At 43.2% G+C, this 23,416-nt stretch overlaps 1 protein-coding gene across 3 annotated transcripts in view; it reads right to left on the minus strand.

Moving 5' to 3' along the window:
- Positions 1-23,416, minus strand: part of cltcl1 (clathrin, heavy chain-like 1) — a 146,149-nt gene that overhangs the window by 105,258 nt on the left and 17,475 nt on the right. For all 3 annotated transcript variants that reach the window (XR_012099692.1, XM_073051872.1, XM_073051871.1), the window contains exons 2-4: positions 15,486-15,693; positions 7,532-7,800; positions 4,269-4,430 (exon numbers count right to left, since the gene is read on the minus strand). Coding sequence is in view for 2 of the 3 variants with exons in the window: in XM_073051872.1 (XP_072907973.1) it covers positions 4,269-4,430; positions 7,532-7,800; positions 15,486-15,693 (639 nt within the window). In the remaining variant the exon portion in view is untranslated. The remainder of the gene's footprint in view (positions 1-4,268; positions 4,431-7,531; positions 7,801-15,485; positions 15,694-23,416) is intronic.

Below are 23,416 nucleotides of genomic sequence, written 5' to 3' on the forward strand. Positions count from 1 at the left end.
TCAATCTAACATTTCCCTCCCACACTGCCCCTCCCTTTTTAAAAAAAAATCATTCATGTGCTGATCAAACATCTCTTAAACATCCTTAATGTAACTGCCTCTACCACTGTCCCTAGCAGAGTGTTCCATGCACTTACCACACTCAGGGCTTAAAATAAACTTACAAGCCTACATCAGAGATGTAGAGGGTGTTTAAAGATCATAACATACAAGAGCAGAATTAGGTCATTTGGCCCATTGAGTCTGCTCCACCATTTCATCATGGCTGATCCATTTTCCTTCTCAGCCCCCATCTCCTGCCTTCTCCCCATATCCCTTTATATCCTGACAAATCAAGAATCTATCAACCTCGACCCTAAATATACCCAATGACTTGGCCTCCACAGCTGCCTGTGGCAACAAATTCCACAGATTCACCACTCTCTAGCTAAAGTTGTTCCTCATCTCTGCTCCAAAAGGATGTCCCTCTATTCTGTCCCTCTGGTCCTAGACTCCCAAACCATAGGAAACACACTCTCAGGTACATTCCCATTAGAAGGTTGAACAGGGATGGAAAGATAAGAGAACCTTAGATGTCCAGGCAGGCGAAGAACTTAGTCACGAAAAAAAAGGAAATGTATGTAAAGTTTCAGAAGTTAGGATTAAACATAGCACATGAGAATTATAAAGAGGCTTTTGAGAGACGTTTAGATAGGCACATGAAAGTAAGGAAGATGGTGGAATAAGGACATTGTAAAGAAAGGTGTTAGTACTACAGGATACCATGAGGCGGCATGGCAGCAGCAGCCTTTCAGACCTGGTGTTACTTTAATTTTCTAATTTAAGTTTGATACACAATTTTCGATTAGGGCACATGGATAACAGTACAGAGATTGCCCAAAAACAAACCTTCATGAAGATCTGCTGGTCAAATTACGTAACTTTGGCTTGCTGAGGGGAATGGGCCTACAATCCTCGGAGTCGCCTGCAGCTGGTGGCTGGAGATGGATACGCTGTAAGAGATGTGCGAGGAAGCGGAAGCGAGGCAAGCGGGCAGGGGTCCGTGCCAGGCTAAAAGCAAACCCTAGCCGGCCGGCTCTCCCGTCCATTCTGCTCTCCAATGTCCGCTCCCTGAACAATAAATTGGACTATATCCGACTCCAACGAAATACTCGGCGGGAGTACAGAGTCTGTTGTGCTTATGTTTTTATAGAAACATGGCTCACTGATGGAATTTTGGATGCCGCTGTTCAGCTGGACAGGCTCGCCTTGTTTTGAGTGGACAGGGATGCAGCTCCCTCCGGTAAGACTCACGGTGGTGGCTTGTGTGTTTACATCAACACAGAATAGTATAAGAACTCCGTGCTGGTTTCCAGATACTGCTCATCGCTAGTGGATTTTGCGGCTGTTAGATGCAGACCATTTTATTTGCCACGGGAATTCACCTCTGCCCTTATATTCGGTGTCTACATTCCCCCCAGCGCTAATGCTAAGGAGGCTGTACTAGTGAACTGCAGAATGCACACCCTGATGGATTGTTTATTGTCGCCAGTGATTTTAACCACGCAAACCTTAAGTCAGTGCTCCCCAAATTCCTTCAGTATGTGGACTTTGCAACGAGGGGGGAGAATGCACTGGACCTGGTTTACACAAACATTTCTGACGCGTACCGGGCAGAGCCCCGCCCCCACCTCGGATACTCAGACCACATCTCTGTTATGCTAATCCCAGCATACAGACTGCTCATCAGGCACTCCAGACCAGTTCAGAAGCAGGTGAAAACCTGGCCAGCAGGAGCCATCTCTGCTCTTCAAGACTGCTTTGACCACACTGACTGGCACATGTTCAGGGAGGCTGCAACCAATGGCAACTCTACCATCTTAGAGGAGTACACAGCATCAGTGACCAGCTACATCAGCAAGTGCATTGATGATGTTACTCTGTCCAAGACCACCACGATATGCGCTAACCAGAAGCCATGGATGACCGCAGAGGTGCATGCACTGCTGAGGACCCGAGACTCCGCCTTCAAAGCAGGCAACAAGGCAGCCCTAACAACAGCAAGGGCCAAACTGTCCCGGGCCATCAGAGGGGCAAAGCGTGCACACGCCCAGCGAATCCACAGCCACTTCCAGGACAGCGGCGACACATAGCCCATGTGGAAGGGCATCCAAGACATCACCAATTACAGGACAACATCACCTGACTGTGCAGGTGATGCCTCCCTCCCAAATGCACTGAATAACTTTTACGCTCATTTTGAGGTGGAAAATGATGTGGCGGCGTGTAAGTCCACCCCTCCTACAAATGACCAGGTGCTGTGTCTCACCGTGGCCAATGTGAGAAGAACCCTGTGCAGGGTCAACTCACGGAAGGCTGCTGGACCAGACAACATCCCTGGTAGAGTGCTCAGAGGATGTGCAGACCAGCTAGCAGATGTTCTCACTGACATCTTCAACATCTCCCTGAGCAACGCCACCATTCCAACATGCTTCAAGGCCGCCACCATCGACTCCGTGCCAAAGAAGTCTTCAGTGTCCTGCCTAAATGACTATCGTCCCGTTGAACTCACATCCATCATCATGAAGTGCTTCAAGAGGCTCATCATGAGGCATATCAAGACCCTGCTGCCCCCCTCACTGGACCCCCTGCAGTTTGCATACCGTCCCAACCGCTCAACAGATGACGCCATTGCCATTACCCTCCACCTGGCCCTAACCCACCTGGACAAAAAAGACACATTCGTTCGGATGCTGTTCATAGACTTCAGTTCAGCATTCAACACAATCATCCCTCAGAAACTGATTGGAAAGCTGAGCCTACTGGGCCTGAACACCTCCCTCTGTAACTGGATCCTAGACTTCCTGACTGGGAGACCTCAGTCAGTCCGGATCAGGAGCAGCATCTCCAACACCATCACACTGAGCACGGGGGCCCCCCAGTGCTGTGTGCTCAGTCCACTGCTGTTCACTCTGTTGACCCACGACTGTGCTGCAACACACAGCTCGAACCACATCATCAAGTTCGCCGATGACACGACCGTGGTGGGTCTCATCAGCAAGAATGACGAGTCAGCTTACAGTGAGGAGGTGCAGCGGCTAATAGACTGGTGCAGAGCCAACAACCTGTCTCTTAATGTAAACAAAACAAAAGAGATGGTTGTGGACTTCAGGAGGGCACGGAGCAACCACTCCCCGCTGAACATCGACGGCTCCTTGGTAGAGATCGTAAAGAGCACCATATTTCTTGGTGTTCACCTGGCGGGGAACCTCACCTGTACCTCAACACCAGCTCCATAGCAAAGAAAGCCCAGCAGCGTCTCTACTGCAAAGGCTGAGGAAAGTCCATCTCCCACCCCCCATCCTCATCACATTCTACAGGGGTTGTATTGAGAGCATCCTGAGCAGCTGCATTACTGCCTGGTTCGGAAATTGCACCATCTCGGATCGCAAGACCCTGCAGCGGATAGTGCGGTCAGCTGAGAAGATCATCGGAGTCTCTCTTCCCGCCATCATGGACATTTTACACTACACACTGCATCCGCAAAGCAAACAGCATTATGAAGGATTCCACACAACCCTCATACAAACTCTTCTCCCTCCTGCCGTCTGGGAAAAGGCACCAAAGCATTTGGGCTCTCACGACCAGACTATGTAACAGTTTCTTCCCCCAAGCTATCAGACTCCTCAATACCCGAAGCCTGGACTGACACCTTACTGCCCTATTAGCTTATTATTTATTGTAATACCTGCACTGTTTTGTGCACTTTGTGCAGTCCTGGGTAGGTCTGTAGTCTAGTGTAGTTTTTTTCTGTGTTGTTTAACATAGTTCAGTGTAGTTTTTGTACTGTGTCATGTAACACCATGGTCCTGAAAAAACATTGTCTCATTTTTACTGTGTACCGTACCAGCAGTTATGGTTGAAATGACAATAAAAATTGACTTGACTTGACTGTTAGTTCTTGGGGTTTTTTTGATTTACATTTTTAGCTAGTTTACCACCCTGGGCCTGTTCATACCCCCTCCCTCTACTTTCCTCCAATCACCATAAAACTGTCCTTCATATTAGTCATTTCCACCCTGGGAAAAAGCCCTGGCTATCCTCTATACCTATGCCTCTTATCTTGTACACTTCTATCAAGTCATCTCTCATCCTCCTTCACTCCAAAGTGAAAAGCCCAAGCTCATATAATCCAGCTAAATCTTCGACTTACTCACATGGAGATTGATTAGGTTTAACACATGATACAAGTCAGCAATTTAGAAGATGAAAATGCTGACAAAGCATACCTTCCCTCCAGCCTGACTGCGAACTGCAAAGCAGAAGAGCGTGGACGGTGTACGATTCTCCTCCAGTTTTAAGTCAGCAAAAGCTGCAGCATGGCCCTCAATTGGCTGCGATACCTTTCGATCCACAGAGTACAACTGCATCGCACCTACTACTCGGTTTTGCTAAATGAACAAAATAAAAAGTTTGAAAGGAATAAACACGAGATTCTGCAGATGGAAATACACACAAAATGCTGGAGGAACTCAGCTGTTGAAAATCTTGAAGAGGGGTCCCAGCCCAAAATGTCAACTCTTTATTCCTTGCCATAGATGCAGCCTGACCTGCTGAGTTCCTCCAGTATTGTGTGTGCGCTACATTTAAAGAAACTTTACTGTTACATCAGCTGCAAATGGAGAAAATAACTGAAGCACTGTATGAGCACTACCTATCAAGGGGACAAGAAAATGGACAGTGTTCACTCCTAAAGTACTTAAACTGGTATAAATACTGTTGCCAAGTTATGCAGTTAGTACAAATATATGTTTCTCAGCCCATCCACTACTTCAGAAAATAAGCTGACTATTTTACACCATTTTTCAGCTTGGGCAGGTAGAGGTTTCAATGCAACACACACAAAATACTGGAGGAACATTTCTGGCTGAGACCCTTCATCGGGGCGGGAAAGGAAGGTGTGGAGGAGGAAGATCCCAGAATAAAAAGACGGGAGGGAAGGAGGATAGCTAGGTGACAGGTGAAGCCAGGTGGATGGGAAAGGTGAAGAGTTGGAGAGATAGGAATCTGATAGGAGAGGAGAGTGGATCATAGGAGAAAAGGACCCGGGAGAGGTGATAGGCAGGTGAGAAGAGGCTAAAGTGGGGAAGAGAAGAAGGGAGGGAGAGGGGAAAATATTTTAATGACATTTCAATGTAGATCACAATTCCAATTGAATGATTCAGGGCTGGCTGGATAGGTTCCAGCATACACAACCTATCCCCCTCCTGCTGTGTTACAGGACATTTTAGTAATTTAAGTATCGACAAAGAGAAACTTTCTGCAGGAGTGTGGCCAAGGATGCCAGCAGCTCATTAACTTAGGTGGTAGTTGGAGATAGCAGAGCTCAGCTCTGGAAGATGGTCTTGGCACAGAAATGGACTTTACATTAAGGCATGAGCATTAATGCGATGATGCATTGCTCTTCAGCAGCAGGGCGAATACCCCCAGAGCTCATGGCAGCGAGCCAGCAAGGACACTGCAGTTCAGAACATCGCCAGGCTGGCAAGAACATTAAGGTGTACCAACACAAGAAAATCTATAAAAATCAAGCAGCATCTATAGAAACAAATAAACAGTCAACATGTTGGGCCGAGACCCTTCCATCAGGACTGGAAAGAAAGAAGTCACAGTAAGATGGAGGAAGGGGAAGAAGAAGCACAAGGAGGCAGCTGATAGGTGAAATTGGGAGGGGGGGGCTGAAGTAAAGAGCTGGGAAGTTGGTGAAAGTGATAAAGGGCAGGACAGGGAGGAATGTGATAGGAAGATTGGTGAAGAGACAAAGGTTTCTTCCATGCTCTTCTATCCTCTCCTATCAGATTCCCTCTTCTAGCCCTTTATTTCACCAATTTCCCAGCTCTTTATTTCACCCCTCCCCTGGCTTCACCTATCACCTACGACCATGGACTTCCTACCCTCCCCCCACCTTCTCCTCTTTCTTTCCAGTCCTGATAAAGGGCCTTAGTCCAAAACGTTGACTGCTTACACTTTTCCATAGATGCTGTCTGGCCTACTGAGTTTCTCCAGCATTTTGTGTGCATTGCTTAAAGTGTACAAACTTAGACAATAAAACACTTAGAGGTGTTTGTTTGCTAATCAGCCTCACCTGTGGCAGGTGTACTAATATTGCAATTTGTTTTCCATCAGAAACTGCTACTTCCAATATGTACCTCAGTACTTGAGTACTATCGAAAGGCAAGTGAGTGAAACTGTACAAACCATAATGAAGGACATCAGGAATCTTGACATTACAACTGATAGGGAAAAGCCAGTCACCAAAACACTTGCATTAATATCGACACATTGCCTCAGCCACCCCAAGGCACTTAAGTAGCTCAAATACTTAATTGCATTACAAATCATACCTCAGCTATCTCAGCATTTAAACAATACCAATTTGGATACAGCAAGGTTGCTGTAGGAAGCATGTTGAGGCTTTGGAGAAGGTGCAGAAGAGGTTTACCAGGATGCTGTCTGGCATAGAGAGCATTTGCTATCATGAGAGGCTGGACAAACTTGAGTTGTTTTCTCTGGAGTGGCAGAGGGGATATCTGATAAAGGTTTTTAACATTATGAGAGGCATAGGTTGAGTAGGTAGAATATGTTTCCCAGGATTGAAATGTTTAATACTAGAGGGCATACATTGAAGGTGAGAGGTGGTAGGTTCAAAGGGGATGTGAGAGGCAAGTTTTTTTTATTCAGAGTGGTGGATGCCTAGAATGCCCTGTCTGGTATGGTGGGAGAGTAAAACACATTAGAGGCTTTTAAGTGATTTAGATAGGCACATGGATGTAAGGAAGATGGAGGGATGTGGACATTGTGTAGGTAGAATGGATTAGTGCTTGGGTGTTTTTGATTCATTTTTTGGTTTGAGGTTGAAAGGTGAAATACTTAAGGAGCACCTGAGGGAGGAGTTTCTTCAGAGAGTGCTGGGCATGTGGAATCAGCTGCCAGCAAAGGTGGTGAATGCAGGTTTGATTTCAACATTTAAGAGAAGTTTGGATAAGTACATGGGAGGGTTATGGAGGGCTATGGGGATGAGGTAGAGTAGCTGGGCATGGACTGGAAGGGCCAAAGAGTCCATTTCTGTGTTGTAATGCTCTATAACTATGACTTTAATATCCAGAAAATGACACTTCTAACAGTTTAACATTCAAAACCACAAAGGAACGTTTGAGGTTTCAGCCCATAACAATTCAAAGACCACTAATAGCTTGATCTAACAATAGATCAAACCCACAGTGATTCAATGGATGCAAGCCTTTATAATTTTTGTATTCAGATACAGTACAGACTAGGCCCTTCAACCTATGCTGTCCAGCAACCCCCCTACCCCGATTTAACCCCAGCCTAATCATGGGACAATTTACAATGACCTACCAACTGGCACGTCTTGGACTGTGGGAGGAAACCAGAGCACGCGAAGGAAAACCACGTGGTCACAGTGAAAATGTAGAAACACCTTACAAGTAGTGGCAGGAATAAAACAAGAAAGATAGTTTTAAGAACCTACCTGTGCCGAGATTCCGATTAGAAGCAGCCACTTCTGTTGAAGGTCTGTCCGGTAGTTAATAATTTGACAACCTGCCAAGCTCGCGTGTCTGTCAAACATTTTCTGTGGGTGGGAGTCACCTTCCATGCTCCAATGGAACACAGCAGTCTCAGTTACCAGGGCAACAGTGTTCAAAGAGACCCACTTCCAGAAGGTTACTTCTTCAACCATGGTGTGGGCTTTCACTTTGCTCTTCATTTCTATGTTAAATATCTGAAGCGTTTTCCCAGCTATTATTCATAAACAAATAAAAGTTAATACACCATCCGGACCAGATTTTCATCTCACTGCACAGCGATTCAAATGATTTACGTAGTACAATAGCTGTTGGCAGGGAGAGAAAGATATAATTTCAGAACAAGCCAATAACCAGTCTTATCTCTCCAACCTCACTGCTTTCCATGTCTCATGTCCAACACTGACTAGTAGCTGATTGCAAAGTACCACACACAAAATGCTGGAGGAATTTAGGTCAGGCAGTACCTATGGTCATGAATAAACAGTTGATGTTTCGGGCCCAGTGCAAAGTGCTGCTGCACAATAAGATGAGTGACCAATATCTGGGTTTGACTCTAGGATTAATAAAAGTTAGCTTGAAAGCTGTCTTGAAAGAGTGGTGAACCAGTAATAACTTCTGGTTCAAGAACTTAGAGATTCAGTATAAAATATGATCCTCTGGCCGTTCAAGCTGCATTACCCAGCAACCACTGATTTAACCAAATCACAGGACAATTCACAATTCCCATTTAACCTACTAGCCAGTATGTCTTTGGAAACCTGAACACCTGGAGAAAACCCACACATGCCACAGAGAGGATGTACAAACTCCTTACAGAGGACAATGGAACTGAACACCGAGTTCTGATGGCCCAAGTTGTAATAGCATCGCGCTAACCACTATGCTACCATGGTACCCAATTAGGCTGGTTTAAATTCTCAACCAAAAACGCTGCGAACAATTTGAATTCAAGAGAACTCAAATATAAAATTCCTCTCTGAAATGGTAGCATTATAAAATTGAGTGTTCCCCTCTGTTTTCTGTTTTGTCATTTCCTAGTCATTCTTCAATTACCTTTTGAATTACAGTTGCAAACCCTATGAAATTACCTGGTTTCCTGCATTAATTACTCAAAGTCTGCTCTGATCTTCATCTAAGTCACAATAAAAGCAAACCCAATCTGAACAAATGAATAACGCACAAACTTGTACTTTTCATGTCTTTTTTTGAACACATTGTTTCTTCGTTCACAGACCATGCTGGAAAAAGTACCGTAGATGTCGGATTATAAGCCGCTACTTTATTCCCACATTTTGAACAGCTTTGAACACTGTGGCCTTTAATACGGAGCGGCTAATACATGATTTTTTTCATGCCGCCAAAAACATTTTGCCTCGTAACAGTAGACCAATAAAATTGATGAGTAGTTCACAGAGGTCCAATGAAATTGTACGATAAATCAAGCGCACTTTCACAATTAAATTATTGTAAATCAGTCATTTGTACTCACCCTCATCAACATGGAAAACACTCGAAGAAAAGCATTGTGCTGCCTTTATGGCAGTTATTTAGTTTATAATATTTTCGCTTAGTAATTCATTTTCTAGTTAAAGTTAGAAGTGTTTTAACTATATTTGTTTTCTGTACTACATCGCGGGATGCTATGATGTCACACCCGGTTTCGCCGCGTCTTGTGGGAAAAATGCCGTTTGCGATAAACGGGATGGCGGGGGGCGAGCGGCATTGGATCTGAGCGAACGCTGCTTTTAAGTTAAAGGCGATCAATAACTTTTCCTGGTAGGCTGCAGTATATATATTTTTTACCAGTCGTTAGGAGATATTGGAATGTTGTTCAGTAAAAAAGTATACGCAACGTATATTTAAAAGTAGCCGCGTTACAGGCACGGTTCGAAAAAAAGCATTTGCAATATGTATTTGTTTATGTTACCATATGGATTTAATTAAAAGTTTAAAAATCCTCACGTGTAATATCTTTCTGTGTAAATATCTCATATTACAACGTGGGACACCTGCGGCCGAAAATCCGGTGCGGCCTGTACAAGTAAAAAATTGATTTTCTTTCTAAAATTAGAGCCAGCGGCTTTTAATCAGGTGCGCTCTGTAGTCCGGAATCTACGGTATGTGAACCCTCGTATTTAATAACTGGTAGAACCTCCTCTAGCAGCCATAACATTCACCAAAAGTTTCCTATAGCTGTTGTTCAGACTTGCTTAACAGCCAGGAGGAATTTTAGACCATTCCTCCATAAAACCTGTTCCAGTTCATCAATATTTCTGGAATATCTTGCATGAACAGCCCTCTTCAGGTCATGTCTCAGCATCTCAATTGCGTTAAGATTTGGACTCTGGCTTGGCCATTCCAAAACACGAATTTTCTTCTTTTTAAACCATTCTGTTGCTGACTTATTCCTGTGCTTTGAAACACTGTCTTGTTGCATCATCCAACTTCTATTAAGCATCAGGTGATGGACCACTACCCTGACATTCTCCTGTAAAAGGCCTTGATACAATTTTGAATTCATTGTTTCCTCAACAATTGCAAGCCGTCCATGCCCTGAGGCAGCAAAGCAGTCCCAAACCATGATGCTCCTTCCACCATGCTTCACAGTTGGGATGAGGTGTTGGTGTGCAGTGTCCTCCCATGCCTACCCCCCCCCCCCTAAACAGTGTGCATTTCTTTCAAAAAGTTCAATTTTTGGCTCATCTGTCCACAAAATATTGTCCCAGAAAAGTTGTGGAAAATCTAAGTGGTCTTTTGCAAACTTGAAACATGCAATGAGGTTTTTTTATTTGGAGAGCAGCGGTTTCCTAAATGGTGTCCTTCCATGAACACAGACTTTGGCAAGTTCTAGAGATTTGTGCTGTTGGTGTGATATTTGCAGGACACCCACTCCTTAGGGAGAGTAGCAACAGTACTGAATTTCCTTCATTTGTAGACAATTTCCCTTCCTGTGGACTGATGAACACCCAGGTTTTTAAGAAATGTTTTTGTAGCTTTTCCAGCTTCATGCATCTCTACAATTCTTCAAAGCTCCTCTAAAAGTCATTTTGTTCAAGGCATGGTGCACATAAACAGATCTTTCTCAAGAGCAGGTGCGTCAGTAACCTGTGTGTCCTATTTCTAAAATCGGATAGAGTACCTCTACAACCCAGCCTCCAATTTCATCTCATTGACTCGAACACCTGACACCAAATAGCTTTTGCAGAAGACATTACCCCAAAGTTCACATAATTTTTTTTTTGAATCTACATTGTGACTGCTTAAATGGTGTACTCAGTATTGATGAGAAGTTCGATTGCTTGAATTATTAATTTAGGCAGATTTTGTCTGTCTATTATTCTGACTTAGATGAAGATCAGGCCACATTTTATGAGTAATTAATACAGAAAACCAGGAAAATGCAAAGGTTTCACAAACTTTTTCTTGCGACTGTGACTCTGAAAAACCCTCAACTGACTTGCAATCAAATCTTTACGTTGCTATTGGAATTGGTGACCATGCTACAAATTCATTCTTGTTTACTCCAACAGCAAAGCAGCTCCAAGTTTAGAAGCTAATCTGCAATGAAACATGACATAGTTACCTCCAGAGACAGACACAAGCACTTGGAAAACTTCTTGATGTAGTGATAAGGTGCTTGAAAAGTCAAATGCAATACATTCCGTAGGTATGGATATCCAGTTTGTTCATCTCAAAACTATTAAAGGTTGAATTACTTCAGCTTCAAGCTGCAAGATTTGCGTATGGTTGACACTACAGAGCTACAAATCTTGTTTATTACTGGTGCCTACAGCTTTGAAGTGCTATCTCAAGCATTACAAAATGTAATTACTTTCACCATGTAGAGACTGGAGCTTTCCCATCCATTATTTTTCCAAGTCTGCAGAGCAAAATACTTGCTGCTTCTTCAGCACAAATTTTGTGAGGAGGCTGGTACTTCAAATTATCCAGGCATTTTCAACCCTCAATAGATATACTCAAATACTTATTAAGGGCTTGTTGCAATCTCAGGTGCAACAATCAATCCAAAAAACATGACGTGATAAGCCATACACCACTTGAGGGACGGTCTTTGATCTGATGTCTTTGCACAGCCCATTATTTGCCCAAGGATCCCAGACAATAATCACCACCCAGGAAGACACACAGAAGTGTAACCATGCTATTTCTGCACGGACACCCATACTCCACTAGGAATGTTTGCTCATTAGAACCAAGACACAGGTGCAGAACTAAGCCAGTCGGCCCATCAAGTCTACTCTACAATTCCATTATGACTGATTTATTATTCCACTCAACCCCATTCTCCTACATTTTCCCCATAACCTTTGACATCCTTATTAATCAAGAACCTACCAGCCTCGATGTGCCTTGGTCTCCACAGCCATCTATGGCAAATGACACGTGCCTGGTAATTGTTGAGATACTTGGGTATCAGACTAAACATCTGCTAAAATGGCAAGGTAGATTTAGAATCAAGCTATAACGGTGCAGTTACCTCTCTCAACTAAGCTCTTGTGGAGCTTACCGAGGGCACCTGATGTTAACTTCATTTCAGTGGTCAAGGAATAAATGGGTTTAGTTGGTAGCTAGTTATAGAAGAGGCTCTGCTTTCTACTAAATATCCAACTCATCATCATGTACCTTGTCATATAACCTGAGCAATCAGTCTTTCTGTGACGATGATTATTTTTGACAAATTTTTCTACAGAAGTGGTTTGCCATTGCCTTCTTCTGGGCAGTATCTTTTCAAGACAGGTGAACCCAGCCATTATCAATACTCTACAGAGATTGTCTGCCTGGCATCAATGGTCACATAACCAGGATTTGTGATATGGACCAGCTACTCATACGACCATCCACCACCTGCTCCCACGGCTTCACGTGACCCTGATCGGGGGCTGGAGCTAAGCAGGTGCTACACCTTGCCCAAGGGTGACCTGCAGGCTAGCGGAGGGAAGCAGTGCCTTTGGTAGAGTTTTATGTCCACCCTGCCACCCAACTATCAAACTTCTATGCAAAAGCACTCTTGGGATAACAAGTCACCTGGGTTCATAGAGGCCACAGTGTTGTGCTAAACCAATTAAATTAGTAAATCAAATGACTAACTAATCGCTTCTGCCTACTCAATTCCCATATCCTTCCATTTATGTGCCTATCTAAATGTCTCTGAAAAGTGTAATGTTTTTGCCTCTACCACCACCCCAGGCAGAACATCCTAGGCACCCAGCACTCTACAAAGAAACTTGCCCTTCACATCTCCTTTGAAAGTCAGGAACCTCTTTTGGTGTGTGGACTAATGGGAGAAATCGTACTGAAATTCTGTGTGCTGGCTGAAATTTCAAACAGCTCACACATTGGGATGCACAAAACAGCAAAATCAGAATAATTGACCAACACACACATACATTTATAATAGCAGAGTGCAAAAATACACTAAATCTTGCTGAGGTAAATCCGCTTCTGGATACTAACCAAAGTAAGGCACTCCAGAAGAGAAATGCAAGCTTTCGGCAGGAAACCACTTTTACAATACAACAATGCAAAGCATACAAAAGACACAGCATGCATGAACTTAAGGGTCATTCTCAGATGGCAAACCAGTATCAGCAACTTACAAACACATTTCAATAAACTTGGATCACCCACCATGATGGCCCAAACACTCAGGCCATTTGGTTGTCTAAGTCATTATTTTCAACTGATCTGAAGTGACTTGATTTTAATGTGCTGACCTGGGTCAAGCAGTTTGAGCATGAAAATGTCTGGCTATTTACATGATAGGACATACAGCAAGAGCGTCCGGTCACATGTAGTCCTATACATTGAGCCTGGTGTCCAAAGAGGTCTGCATGGCAGTGCAGCAGTTTGCGATTGCTTTACCAGTTGGGGTTCAATTCCCACCACTGCCTGTACAGTCTCCCTGAGAATGCCTGGGTTTCCTCTGGGTGTTCCAGTATCCCCCCATATTAAAATGATCGTCAGTGAGTTGTGGGGACGCTATGTCGGCACAAGAAACATGGCGACACTTGCAGGCTACTCAGCATAATCTTTGCTGATTTCACATGACACAAAGCAACGCACGCATTTTAACACTTGACTGTAAATGCGAAAATTAAAGCTAATCTCTTAATGTTTAGTTTCTGAGCCAAAGCAAAACAGAAGTTCCAAAGTTTTTTATACTTTAAAATCTCTATCTATCTATTAATTAATTAAGATCCAGCGTGAAATAGGCTCTTCCAGTCCTTCCAGCCACACCACCCAGCAAACCCTGATTTAACCCCAGCCTAATCACAGGACAAGTTACAATAACCAACTAACTCACCAATCAGTAAGTCTTTGGACCACGGGAGGAAACCTGAGCACTCGGAGAAAACCCACGCAGTCACAAGAGCGTACAAACTCCTTACAGGCAGTGGAGGGAATTGAACCCAGGTCACCAGTACTGTAAAGTGTTGTGCTAACCACTATGCTACCGTGCTGTTCCCCCTCCCTCTCATTAAATGCCAATTAAATAATTGGTACAGCACCAGCTTCAACATGTAAATTTCAATTACAGAACTCCCCAGGAGTTCACATATAGGTACCTGAAGTGGTTCAGATACAGGTTATTCTTGATCCTGAGGAACTTCCCCAAAGGTAGGAGCAGTTCATGTTTTTAGCTACACCCTAAATGCAGAGTTGGGTTACCAGGAAAAATTGGATCTTCTTCCCTTCACTAGATGCACAGAAATGTGCTTGAAGTCCTCCACTGGTCAGAGGTCAACCACGGATGTTGTGTGTCAGCTGTCTACATGATATGCAAACCAGTCAGTAGGATATGGAGAACAAGCCCATGTAGCACACTTTCCCTCTCCATGCAGCTGATTAATCCAAATGAATGGCAGAGACTGATACAGTTTGGCACCACTGGTGCCAGGAGTTGCCTGTCAGTGTTGAACTCAATGTAGGACTGCCTTAGGGACTCCAGCTCCGGATTTTTCCCCTTGGGGGTTTACTTCCAAAGCTTATTATATAGCCGCAAGGCAGTGCAGGTTTGAAATCAGAGTTTTCCTTCTAGAAGTGCTGTCAATCATGGCTGGCAAGCTCCAACTGCCTGAAGCAACTGGCTTTGAGGCGCCTTTGCCCTTTTTCCTGTCGCTAGAAATGGTTCCGCAAATTAAATCTGCCAATGAACACACAATGTCTGAAGATATGTACTTATTTATCGCAAAACAGCGCGGAATAGGTCCTTCGCCACGCTGCTCAGCAAATCACCTATTCAATCCTAGCCTAATCATGGGACAATCTACAATGATCAATTAACCTATCAACCGGTGCACCTTTGGACTGTGGGAGGAAACCAGAGCACCCAGAGGAAATCCACGTGATAACAGGGAGAATGTACAAACTCCTTACAGGCAGCGGCGAAAATCAAACCTGGATTGCTGGCACTGTATAGTATTGTGCTAACTACTATGCTATTGTAGTGGACGCTTGTGTGGGAACTCCTGTTGTAGTTAACTACCACATTGTTGGAAACAATAGGTCCCACTGACCTGCCAACATGCTGTCAGAGTGATGGTCAGTAAGCTTGAAAATTTAGGGCTACTTGCTTTCTAAAACTGGCATAACTAGGACTTCAGCAGGTTGAGTTTGAGATTCACCTGTACATTTGGAAGGAGTTTGGGGATTTGGGCAATACACCAGTGAGAAAATGTCTACGTTAAGTTGATGAGGTTTGCTTACAATGAAAAGACCCACCGGAGATTTTACAGCCACATAACAAAGAACTCACCATCTTAAATTGAGACAAGAAGGCAGGAAGGAAAGTATATGATCATTACCAAATATCGATGCAAACAGCACCTAATGTAATCTGGTAGGACAGTCTCGCTATTCGAGTAAGATGAGTACCTTTCAGAGCAATCACTTTGCTGGCTGGATTCATGATGACACTGTCTGCAGATATGGGACGCCGGATTGGATTCGTTGGGTCATTCAGATCAATGACAACTACTTGTGCCTGGTCTCCCACCTTCTCCCTGATGCAGATGAACTTGTCTGATTCCATGGTCAGGGTGCTGAACCCAATGTTAGCAGGATTCACTCCTTGGTTCTGGAGCTGGAGGGGAAAGAAAACAAAGTTTTTGATCCCAGATAATGAAAGGGAAACTGCTAATCTTACATGCCCAATTTTTGTTTTTTAAATTAGCTTGTAGCAAAAGGTACATAATGCAATCTGAAGTGTTCTGATCACAAATACACTTGAATTATCAGAATAAGGTTTAATATCATCAGCGTATGTTGGGAAATTTGTTAACTTTGAGACAGCAGTACAATACATTACATAACAGAAAAAAACTGAAAATATATACATATTTCTGAATCATCGAGTTTGCACCTTCAGGCTCCTGTACCTCCTCTCTGATGGTAGCAATGAGAACAAGGCATAACCTGGGTGATGGGGTCCTTAATGTGGGACACCAATTTTTTTTTGAGGCTCTGTTCCTTGGATGTCTTGGATACCACAGAGGTTAGTGCCCATGATGGAGCTGACTAATTTTACAACTCTCTGCAGCTTACTTCGATCCTGTGCTGTAGTTTCCCCCCTTCCAAAAATTAAAGCACTGAAATCAAAGACTTAATTACTATAAAATATCTTCTTTCTATCCCCCTATCTTTTCATTCTGGCATCTTCTCCCTTCCTTCTCAGTACTAAAGGGTTGTGTCAAAATGTCAACCATTTACTCTTTTCCATAGATGCTGCCTGACCTGCTGAGTTCCTCCAGTATTTAGTGTGCTGCTGCAAATGTAGCTAGTTTGCTATCAATTTAAGCTAACAATTGGACTGAAACCTCACATCTACATACTGAGCAAAAGTCTTAGCACATGTATATAGCTAGGGTGCAGAAGACTTTTGCACAGTACTGCAGTAATGCTATATATTGCGCGGTACTGCTGCCACACAAAACAAATTTTATGACAAACACGAGTGATGATAAACCTGATTCTGATATGGGTCTCTATTGTGGACTGAGAGTGGAAAGGGGGCAGCAAGAGGGGAATCATGATTGGGAAAAGGGGAAGGGAGAGGGGAGGGAATGGGTACCATCAGAGAGACTGCTGTAATGATCAATAAAATGATTGTTTGGAATCAAATGACCTTGCCTGGTGTCCCAGAGCTGGGTATGTTTGCACCCAGCCCACACCCCCACCCAACTCACGTCACTCCTTCTCTGCCACCTGTCCCACACAACTTCGGCAGCGCTCCACCATCACCATTCCAAACATCCTTTGCTCCTGCCAGATTTACAAACTTGCTTTCTGCTCCACGTTGACAAATACAGTACTGTGCAAAAGTGTTAAAACAAACTACTAAACTACTGATATGCTTTTTGCTACAGCATACCTTTCAGAACTTCACTGATTCCAAAAAATCCAAATTGTTAAGTTTTGCAATGCTTTATGCAGGTTTTACACTTCCTTCTGAGTCAATTTTCTGGATGATTTCCAAGTCTGTACAATTTTTCCAGTCAGTAATCTCTACCCTTAGCAAAAAAAAATTCCAACTTCCATTGGAAATTGGATGTCCTTTTGTTGCGAGTCATGCAGAAACTCAAAGCGCCATTGCTTGGAACATTTGGCGCGTGATTGATTGTTACTTGTTACTTACAGGTCTCTTCCCAAAGATTTGCATTTTGCAAGAAGCAAGCTTGAACTACCACATTTCCCAAGGTAAATGTGAAATTTAAACTCAGTATGAAAGTATTTAAATTTGAATTGCTTTCAGGGCATACCTCCTTACCCAAAAGCTTTTTGGAAGTAAGTTCACCAGAACAACTGTAGGAGAATAAGGTAGATCATCCTCGAAAGAGAGGATGTTTCCTGTGCTGGTGGTGTAATACCAGAGGACAGTCTCTGAATACAAAGACATCTTTTAAAACAGTGATGAGGAGGAACTTCTTTAGCCTGAGTGGTGAATTGGTGGAATCCGTAGCCACAGGCGGTGGTGGAGGTCAAGTCATTGGATATATTTAAGGAAAAGGCTGATAGATTCTTGATTAGTCAGGGCACTAAGGGACTTAGGGAGAAGGCAGGAAATTGGGCCCAGGAGGGAAATGGATCAGCAATAATGACCAGATTCGATAGGGAGAATGGCCTAATTCTGCTCATATATCTTATGGTCTAATCCAAGCTCAAGAGCACAAAGATTGGATCATAAAGGCAGACCTTAACAGCAACTCCCACATACCCAGGGAAAAAGCTGTTCCTAAATTGTTGAGTGTGGGTATTCAGGCTCCTGTGCCTCTTCCTTGATGGTAGCAATGAGATTAGGGCATGTCCTGGGTAATGGGGGCCCTTAATGACAACCGTGGTCCTGGAAAGACCATGATTGCACATGACATGACAGTGAACACAATGATTGATAGAGTCCATATTCATCACTTTATTGGCGAACCCAAAAGCATTATTGGAACTTCATGGGCTGCATATTACCAGGGAGATGATACTGCAAAATTCCATGAAATGTTCACAATTCTGAATAAATATTCCTGGTCATGAGCTGTAGAACTACTGTGCAGTTTAAAAATTAGAGCCAGCCTTGAGCATAGAGATAGGAAACTGTACAAGGACAGTAGAGGTTTGGCACATTTACAAACAGAATCAAGACCTGGTCTCACAAAAAGATGAAAACAGACTTGGAGGGAAAAAAAATAGCCTATTGCTTTGTTGTTCTTTTACACAGAAATGCTTAGCTGGAATGAACCAACAAGTAAAAATAATCAATTGGTCACTCCTGGCACTAACACAATGTACATTTTGATGACACTGCCACATTACATTGGAAAGTCTCATTTGTACAGTTATGTGCACAGATTACTAGATTAGAATCCCACGCAGACTGAAGGATCAAGAATCACTGTTGAAACCTAGTGACAGCCAGTAGAAATTACCATTAAGACATGAGCAGAATTAGCCCATTTGGCCAATCGAGTCTACTCCACCATTTCATAATCCCTCTCAACCCCTTCACCTGCCTTCTCCCTGTAACCTTTCATGCCCTGACTAATCAAGAACCAATCAACTACCACCTTAAATATACTCAGTGACCTGGCTTCCATAGCTGCCTGTGGCAATATATTCTACAGATTCATCACTCTTTACCCAAAGAAATTCCTCATCTCTGCTCTGAATGGCTATCCCTTAGTTTTGAGGCTGTGCCCTCTGGTTCTAGACTCCCCACTATAGGAAACATCGTCTTCACATCCACTCTATTGCGGCCTTTCAACATTTGTTAGGTTTCAATGAAATCCTGTCTAATTCTTCTACATTCCAGCAGTATAAGCACAGAACTTTCAATAGCTACTCATACAACAAGCCTTTCATTCCCATAAACTTCCTTCGAACCTTCTCCAATGTCAGCACATCCTTTCTTAAGGGGCCCAAAATTGCTCACAATACTCCAAGTGCCTTATAAAAACTCAACATTACATCCATACTTTTATATTCCAGTCCACTTAAAATGAATGCTAGCATTACATTTGCCTTCCTCACCATTGATAAAAACTGCAGAATTGTCACTGCCCCACAACTATAGTACCTTCATTGCTGCTTTAAATGTCAGTGGCGTAACAGGCAGTAACTAACAGCTATAGCTCATGAAGACATTATGGACAGTCACAGTTCAGCCTCACAGGTTGACCAATGATATAGCATTACAGTGCAAATTTACCCTTCACCCCCAATGCACAACAAAAAAAAAGTTTAGGTTCAAAGTCAGTTTTTCGGTAGTTGGATCGGGGCGAGCCAAGGAGCTCAACTGAAAACTTCAAGGAATTTTAATTTCTTTCAAAAAAGTTCTTGTATTTCACAAAACTAAGGAACAGAGCACAATCTGAATGCTACTAAATACTAGAAATTGCAAGCGGTAGGGTACCATTCTCTTCAGGAACAAGTGCAAAATAGTTAAGTTTAAATTATAGACCGTGCTATTTCAATAGTATGAACTACATTCAGTCTCAACAGATTGTTTTGCAGATGGGGAAATACTTAATACCACACTGAGTTCGCTAGCAGCTTCAAATTCTTAGCCTGAGGCATTTACATATTACTTTTGCAACAAATTTCAACTCTGAATGGGAAACCTGTAAAGAGCCCATGTCCTCCAGTAATCACAAAACTGATTTTTAAACTCAAATGCAGTAGATTCCAGTTAATTGGGGCAGCCACTTATTTGGGAAACAAAATTCAACCAATAAGGTACCTGAGACTCCTTTCATTTATTTGTGACACCATGTCTCTTAATTGGGACAGGAGACAGTTGCCGAACATTTTCTAACTGGAGTCAACCGCATGGCTGTTAGCACTGCACATGTTTCGAGCAAATAGTTTTAAATAGCATCAGTTGTGAGTGTTTGTGTTCAAAAACCAGTGATTTTTCTCACTAATAGTGGGTGAGAAATAAACAGCAAGATAATTCAGAATTGTTTTGCTCACTGCAGTTTCAGGCATTCAGGCTTGGAGATGCCAGAAACAGCTGGGATTGAAATTGAAACAATTTCAATATTTCCACAAGTTAGGAACTGTTAAGAATTAAGGCATCAACAATCATCTTGAATGTTATTTTCTGGTCTCCACCAGACATTCACTTCTCAGCTCTGGCTCCAAGTAGCTGTTGGCATGTGACAATAGCCACACTGTAGAGTAAGATAAGTATATGCCTGTCCAAGCAGGCAAAGTCAGCTCTGGTTGACTGAGCAGCTGAGACATACAGTGAGATTCAACAGCCAGGAAGTCAGTTCAACAATTTAGAAGGAAGGGCATGACGAAGCACAGAAGTAGGCCCTTCCAGCCGCACTGCCCAGCAATCCCTGGTTTCAATCCTAGCCTAATCACAGGAGACTTTACAATGACCAATTAACCTACCAACTGGTCTTTGGACTGGGAGGAAACCCACATGGTCACTGGGAGAACGTACAAACTCATAAGAAATAGGAGCAGGAGTAGGTCATATGGCCCATCGAGCCTGCTCCACTATTCAATAAGATCATGGTTGATCTGGCCAAGGACTCATCTCCACTTTCCTGCCTTTTCCCCATTGCCCTTAATTCCCCTATTAGGCAAAAATCTATCCAATCATCTTAAATATATTTACTGAGGTAGGCACTACTGCTTCATTGGGCAGAGAATTCCACAGATTCACCACGCTCTGGGAAAAGTAGTTCCTCTTCATCCCCCAAATCTTGAGGCTATGTCCCCTAGTTCTAATCACACCTATCAGTGGAAACAACTATCCTGCCTCTATCTTATCTATCCCTTTCATAATTTTATATGTTTCTATAAGATCTCCACTCATTCTTCTGAATTCCAGTGAGTACAGTCCCAGGTGACTCAATCTCTCCTCATAGTCTAACCCAGTCATCTCTGGAATCAATCTGGTGAACCTTCTCAGCACTGCCTCCAAAGTTAATATATCCTTCAAATAAGGAGACCAGAACTGCACACAGTACTCCAGGTGCGGCATCACCAATATCCTGTGCAGTTGCAGCATAAACTCCCTGTTCTTAAATTCAATCCCTCTAGCAATGAAAGCCAACATTCCATTTGCCGTCTTGATAGCCTGCTGCACTTGCAAATCAACCTTTTGTGATTCATGCACAAGCACTCTCAAGTCCTTCTACACAGAAGCATGCTGCAATTTTTTTACCATTTTAATAATAATCTGCTCTTTAACTAATTCCATCATCTTTGGCCAATTGGGGCAGCCACTTAACTGGGCCAAGACGTACAGGTCCCAATGTGTCCCAATTAATCAGAATTCACTGTATTATGGCTTTCACTGCTGTAACAACCTCAGCTTTCCAGTATATCCAATTGAAATTCTTCATCCATACACCGTTTCGTAAAATCTCAGTTCCTCCCTCAAAAATTTGCCCTTCTTATATCCTGATTGGAGACAACCGAGGTCAAAGTAGTGGTAATATTACATGCATCATAGCTCAGCTATTACACTCTGCTTCAATAACTCAGAATCCCATAAAATCCCTTTGAATCCCATAAATATTCCTTTCGTGCAATTCAAAATTTCTCATCAAGTTTCCTTCTGAAATGATAGATGGAAAAATGATAGATGCTCTCAACTTCTAAGCATCTTAAACCTCTCACCCCAACCCCCATTACAAGGTATTGTGAACTGCAGGAAAGTTATTTTTTTTAGCACAAGAAAGTCGATTTTGATTTAGAGAAACATAGAAAACCTACAGCACAATACAGGCTCTTCGACCCACAAAGTTGTTCCGAACATGTCCCTACCTTTGAAATTACTAGGCTTACCGAGAGCCCTCTATTTTACTAAGCTCCATGTACCTAATCCAAAAGTCTCTTAAAAGACCCTATTGTATCCGCCTCCACCACCGTTGCCGGCAGCCCATTCTATGCACTCCCCACTCTCTAAGAGTAAAAAACTTACCCTTGACATCTCCTCTGTACCTACTCCCCAGCACCTTAAAACTGTGTCCTCTTGTGGCAAGCATTTCAGCCCTGGGAAAAAGCCTCTGGCTCTCCACACGATCAATGCCTCTCATCATCTTGTACACCTCTATCAGGTCACCTCTCATCCTGTCGCTTCAAGGAGAAAAGGCCGAGTTCACTCAACTTATTCTCATAAGGCATGCTCCCCAATCCAGGCAACATCCTTGTAAATCTCCTCTGCACCCTTTCTATGTCTTCCGCATCCTTCTTATAGTGAGGCGACCAGAACTGAGCATAGTACTCCAAGTTGGGTCTGACCAGGGTCCTATATAGCTGCAACATTACCTCTCAGCTCCTAAATTCAATTCCATGATCGATGAAGGCCAATACACTGTATGCCTTCTTAACCACAGAGTCAACCTGCGCAGCTGCTTTGAGCGTCCTATGGACTCGGATCCTAAGATCCCTCTGATCCTCAATACTGCCAAGAGTCTTACCATTAATACTATATTCTGCCATCATATTTGACCTACCAAAATGAACCACTTCACACTTATCTGGGTTGAACTCCATCTGCCACTTCTCAGCCCAGTTTTGCATCCTATCAATGTTCCACTGTACCCTCCACACTATCCACAAGACCTCCAACCTTTGTGTCATCAGCAAACTTACTAATCCATCCCTCCACTTCCTCATCCAGGTCATTTATAAAAATCACGGAGTAAGGGTCCCAGAACAGATCCCTGAGGCACCACACTGGTGACTGACCTCCATGCAGAATATGACCCGTCTACAACCACTCTTTGCCTTCTGTGGGCAAGCCAGTTCTGGATCCACAAAGCAATGCCCCCTTGGATGCCATGCCTCCTTACTTTCTCAATAAGCCTTGCATGGGGTACCTTATCAAATGCCTTGCCGAAATCCATATACACTATATCTACTACTCTTCCTTCATCAATGTGTTTAGTCACATTCTCAAAAAATTCAATCAGGCTCGTAAGGCACGACCTGCCTTTGACAAAGCCATGCTGACTATTCCTAATCATATTATACCTCTCCAAATGTTTATAAATCCTGCTTCTCAGGATCTTCTCCATCAACTTACCAACCACTGAGGTAAGACTCACTAGTCTATAATTCCCTGGGCTATCTCTTCTCTCTCTCTTGAATAAAGGAACAACATCCATAACCTCCTCCTTTGCCTCCCACTATATCCTGGGGTGCATCTCATCCGGTCCCGGTGACTTATCCTACGATACTTTCCAAAAGCTCCAGCACATCCTCTTTCTTAATATCTACATGCTCAAGCTTTTCAGTCTGCTGCACGTCATCACTACAATCACCAAGATACTTTTCCATAGTGAATACTGAAG

The sequence above is a fragment of the Hemitrygon akajei genome, chromosome 7 (assembly GCF_048418815.1).
Source record: "Hemitrygon akajei chromosome 7, sHemAka1.3, whole genome shotgun sequence".
Classification (NCBI taxonomy): domain Eukaryota; kingdom Metazoa; phylum Chordata; class Chondrichthyes; order Myliobatiformes; family Dasyatidae; genus Hemitrygon; species Hemitrygon akajei.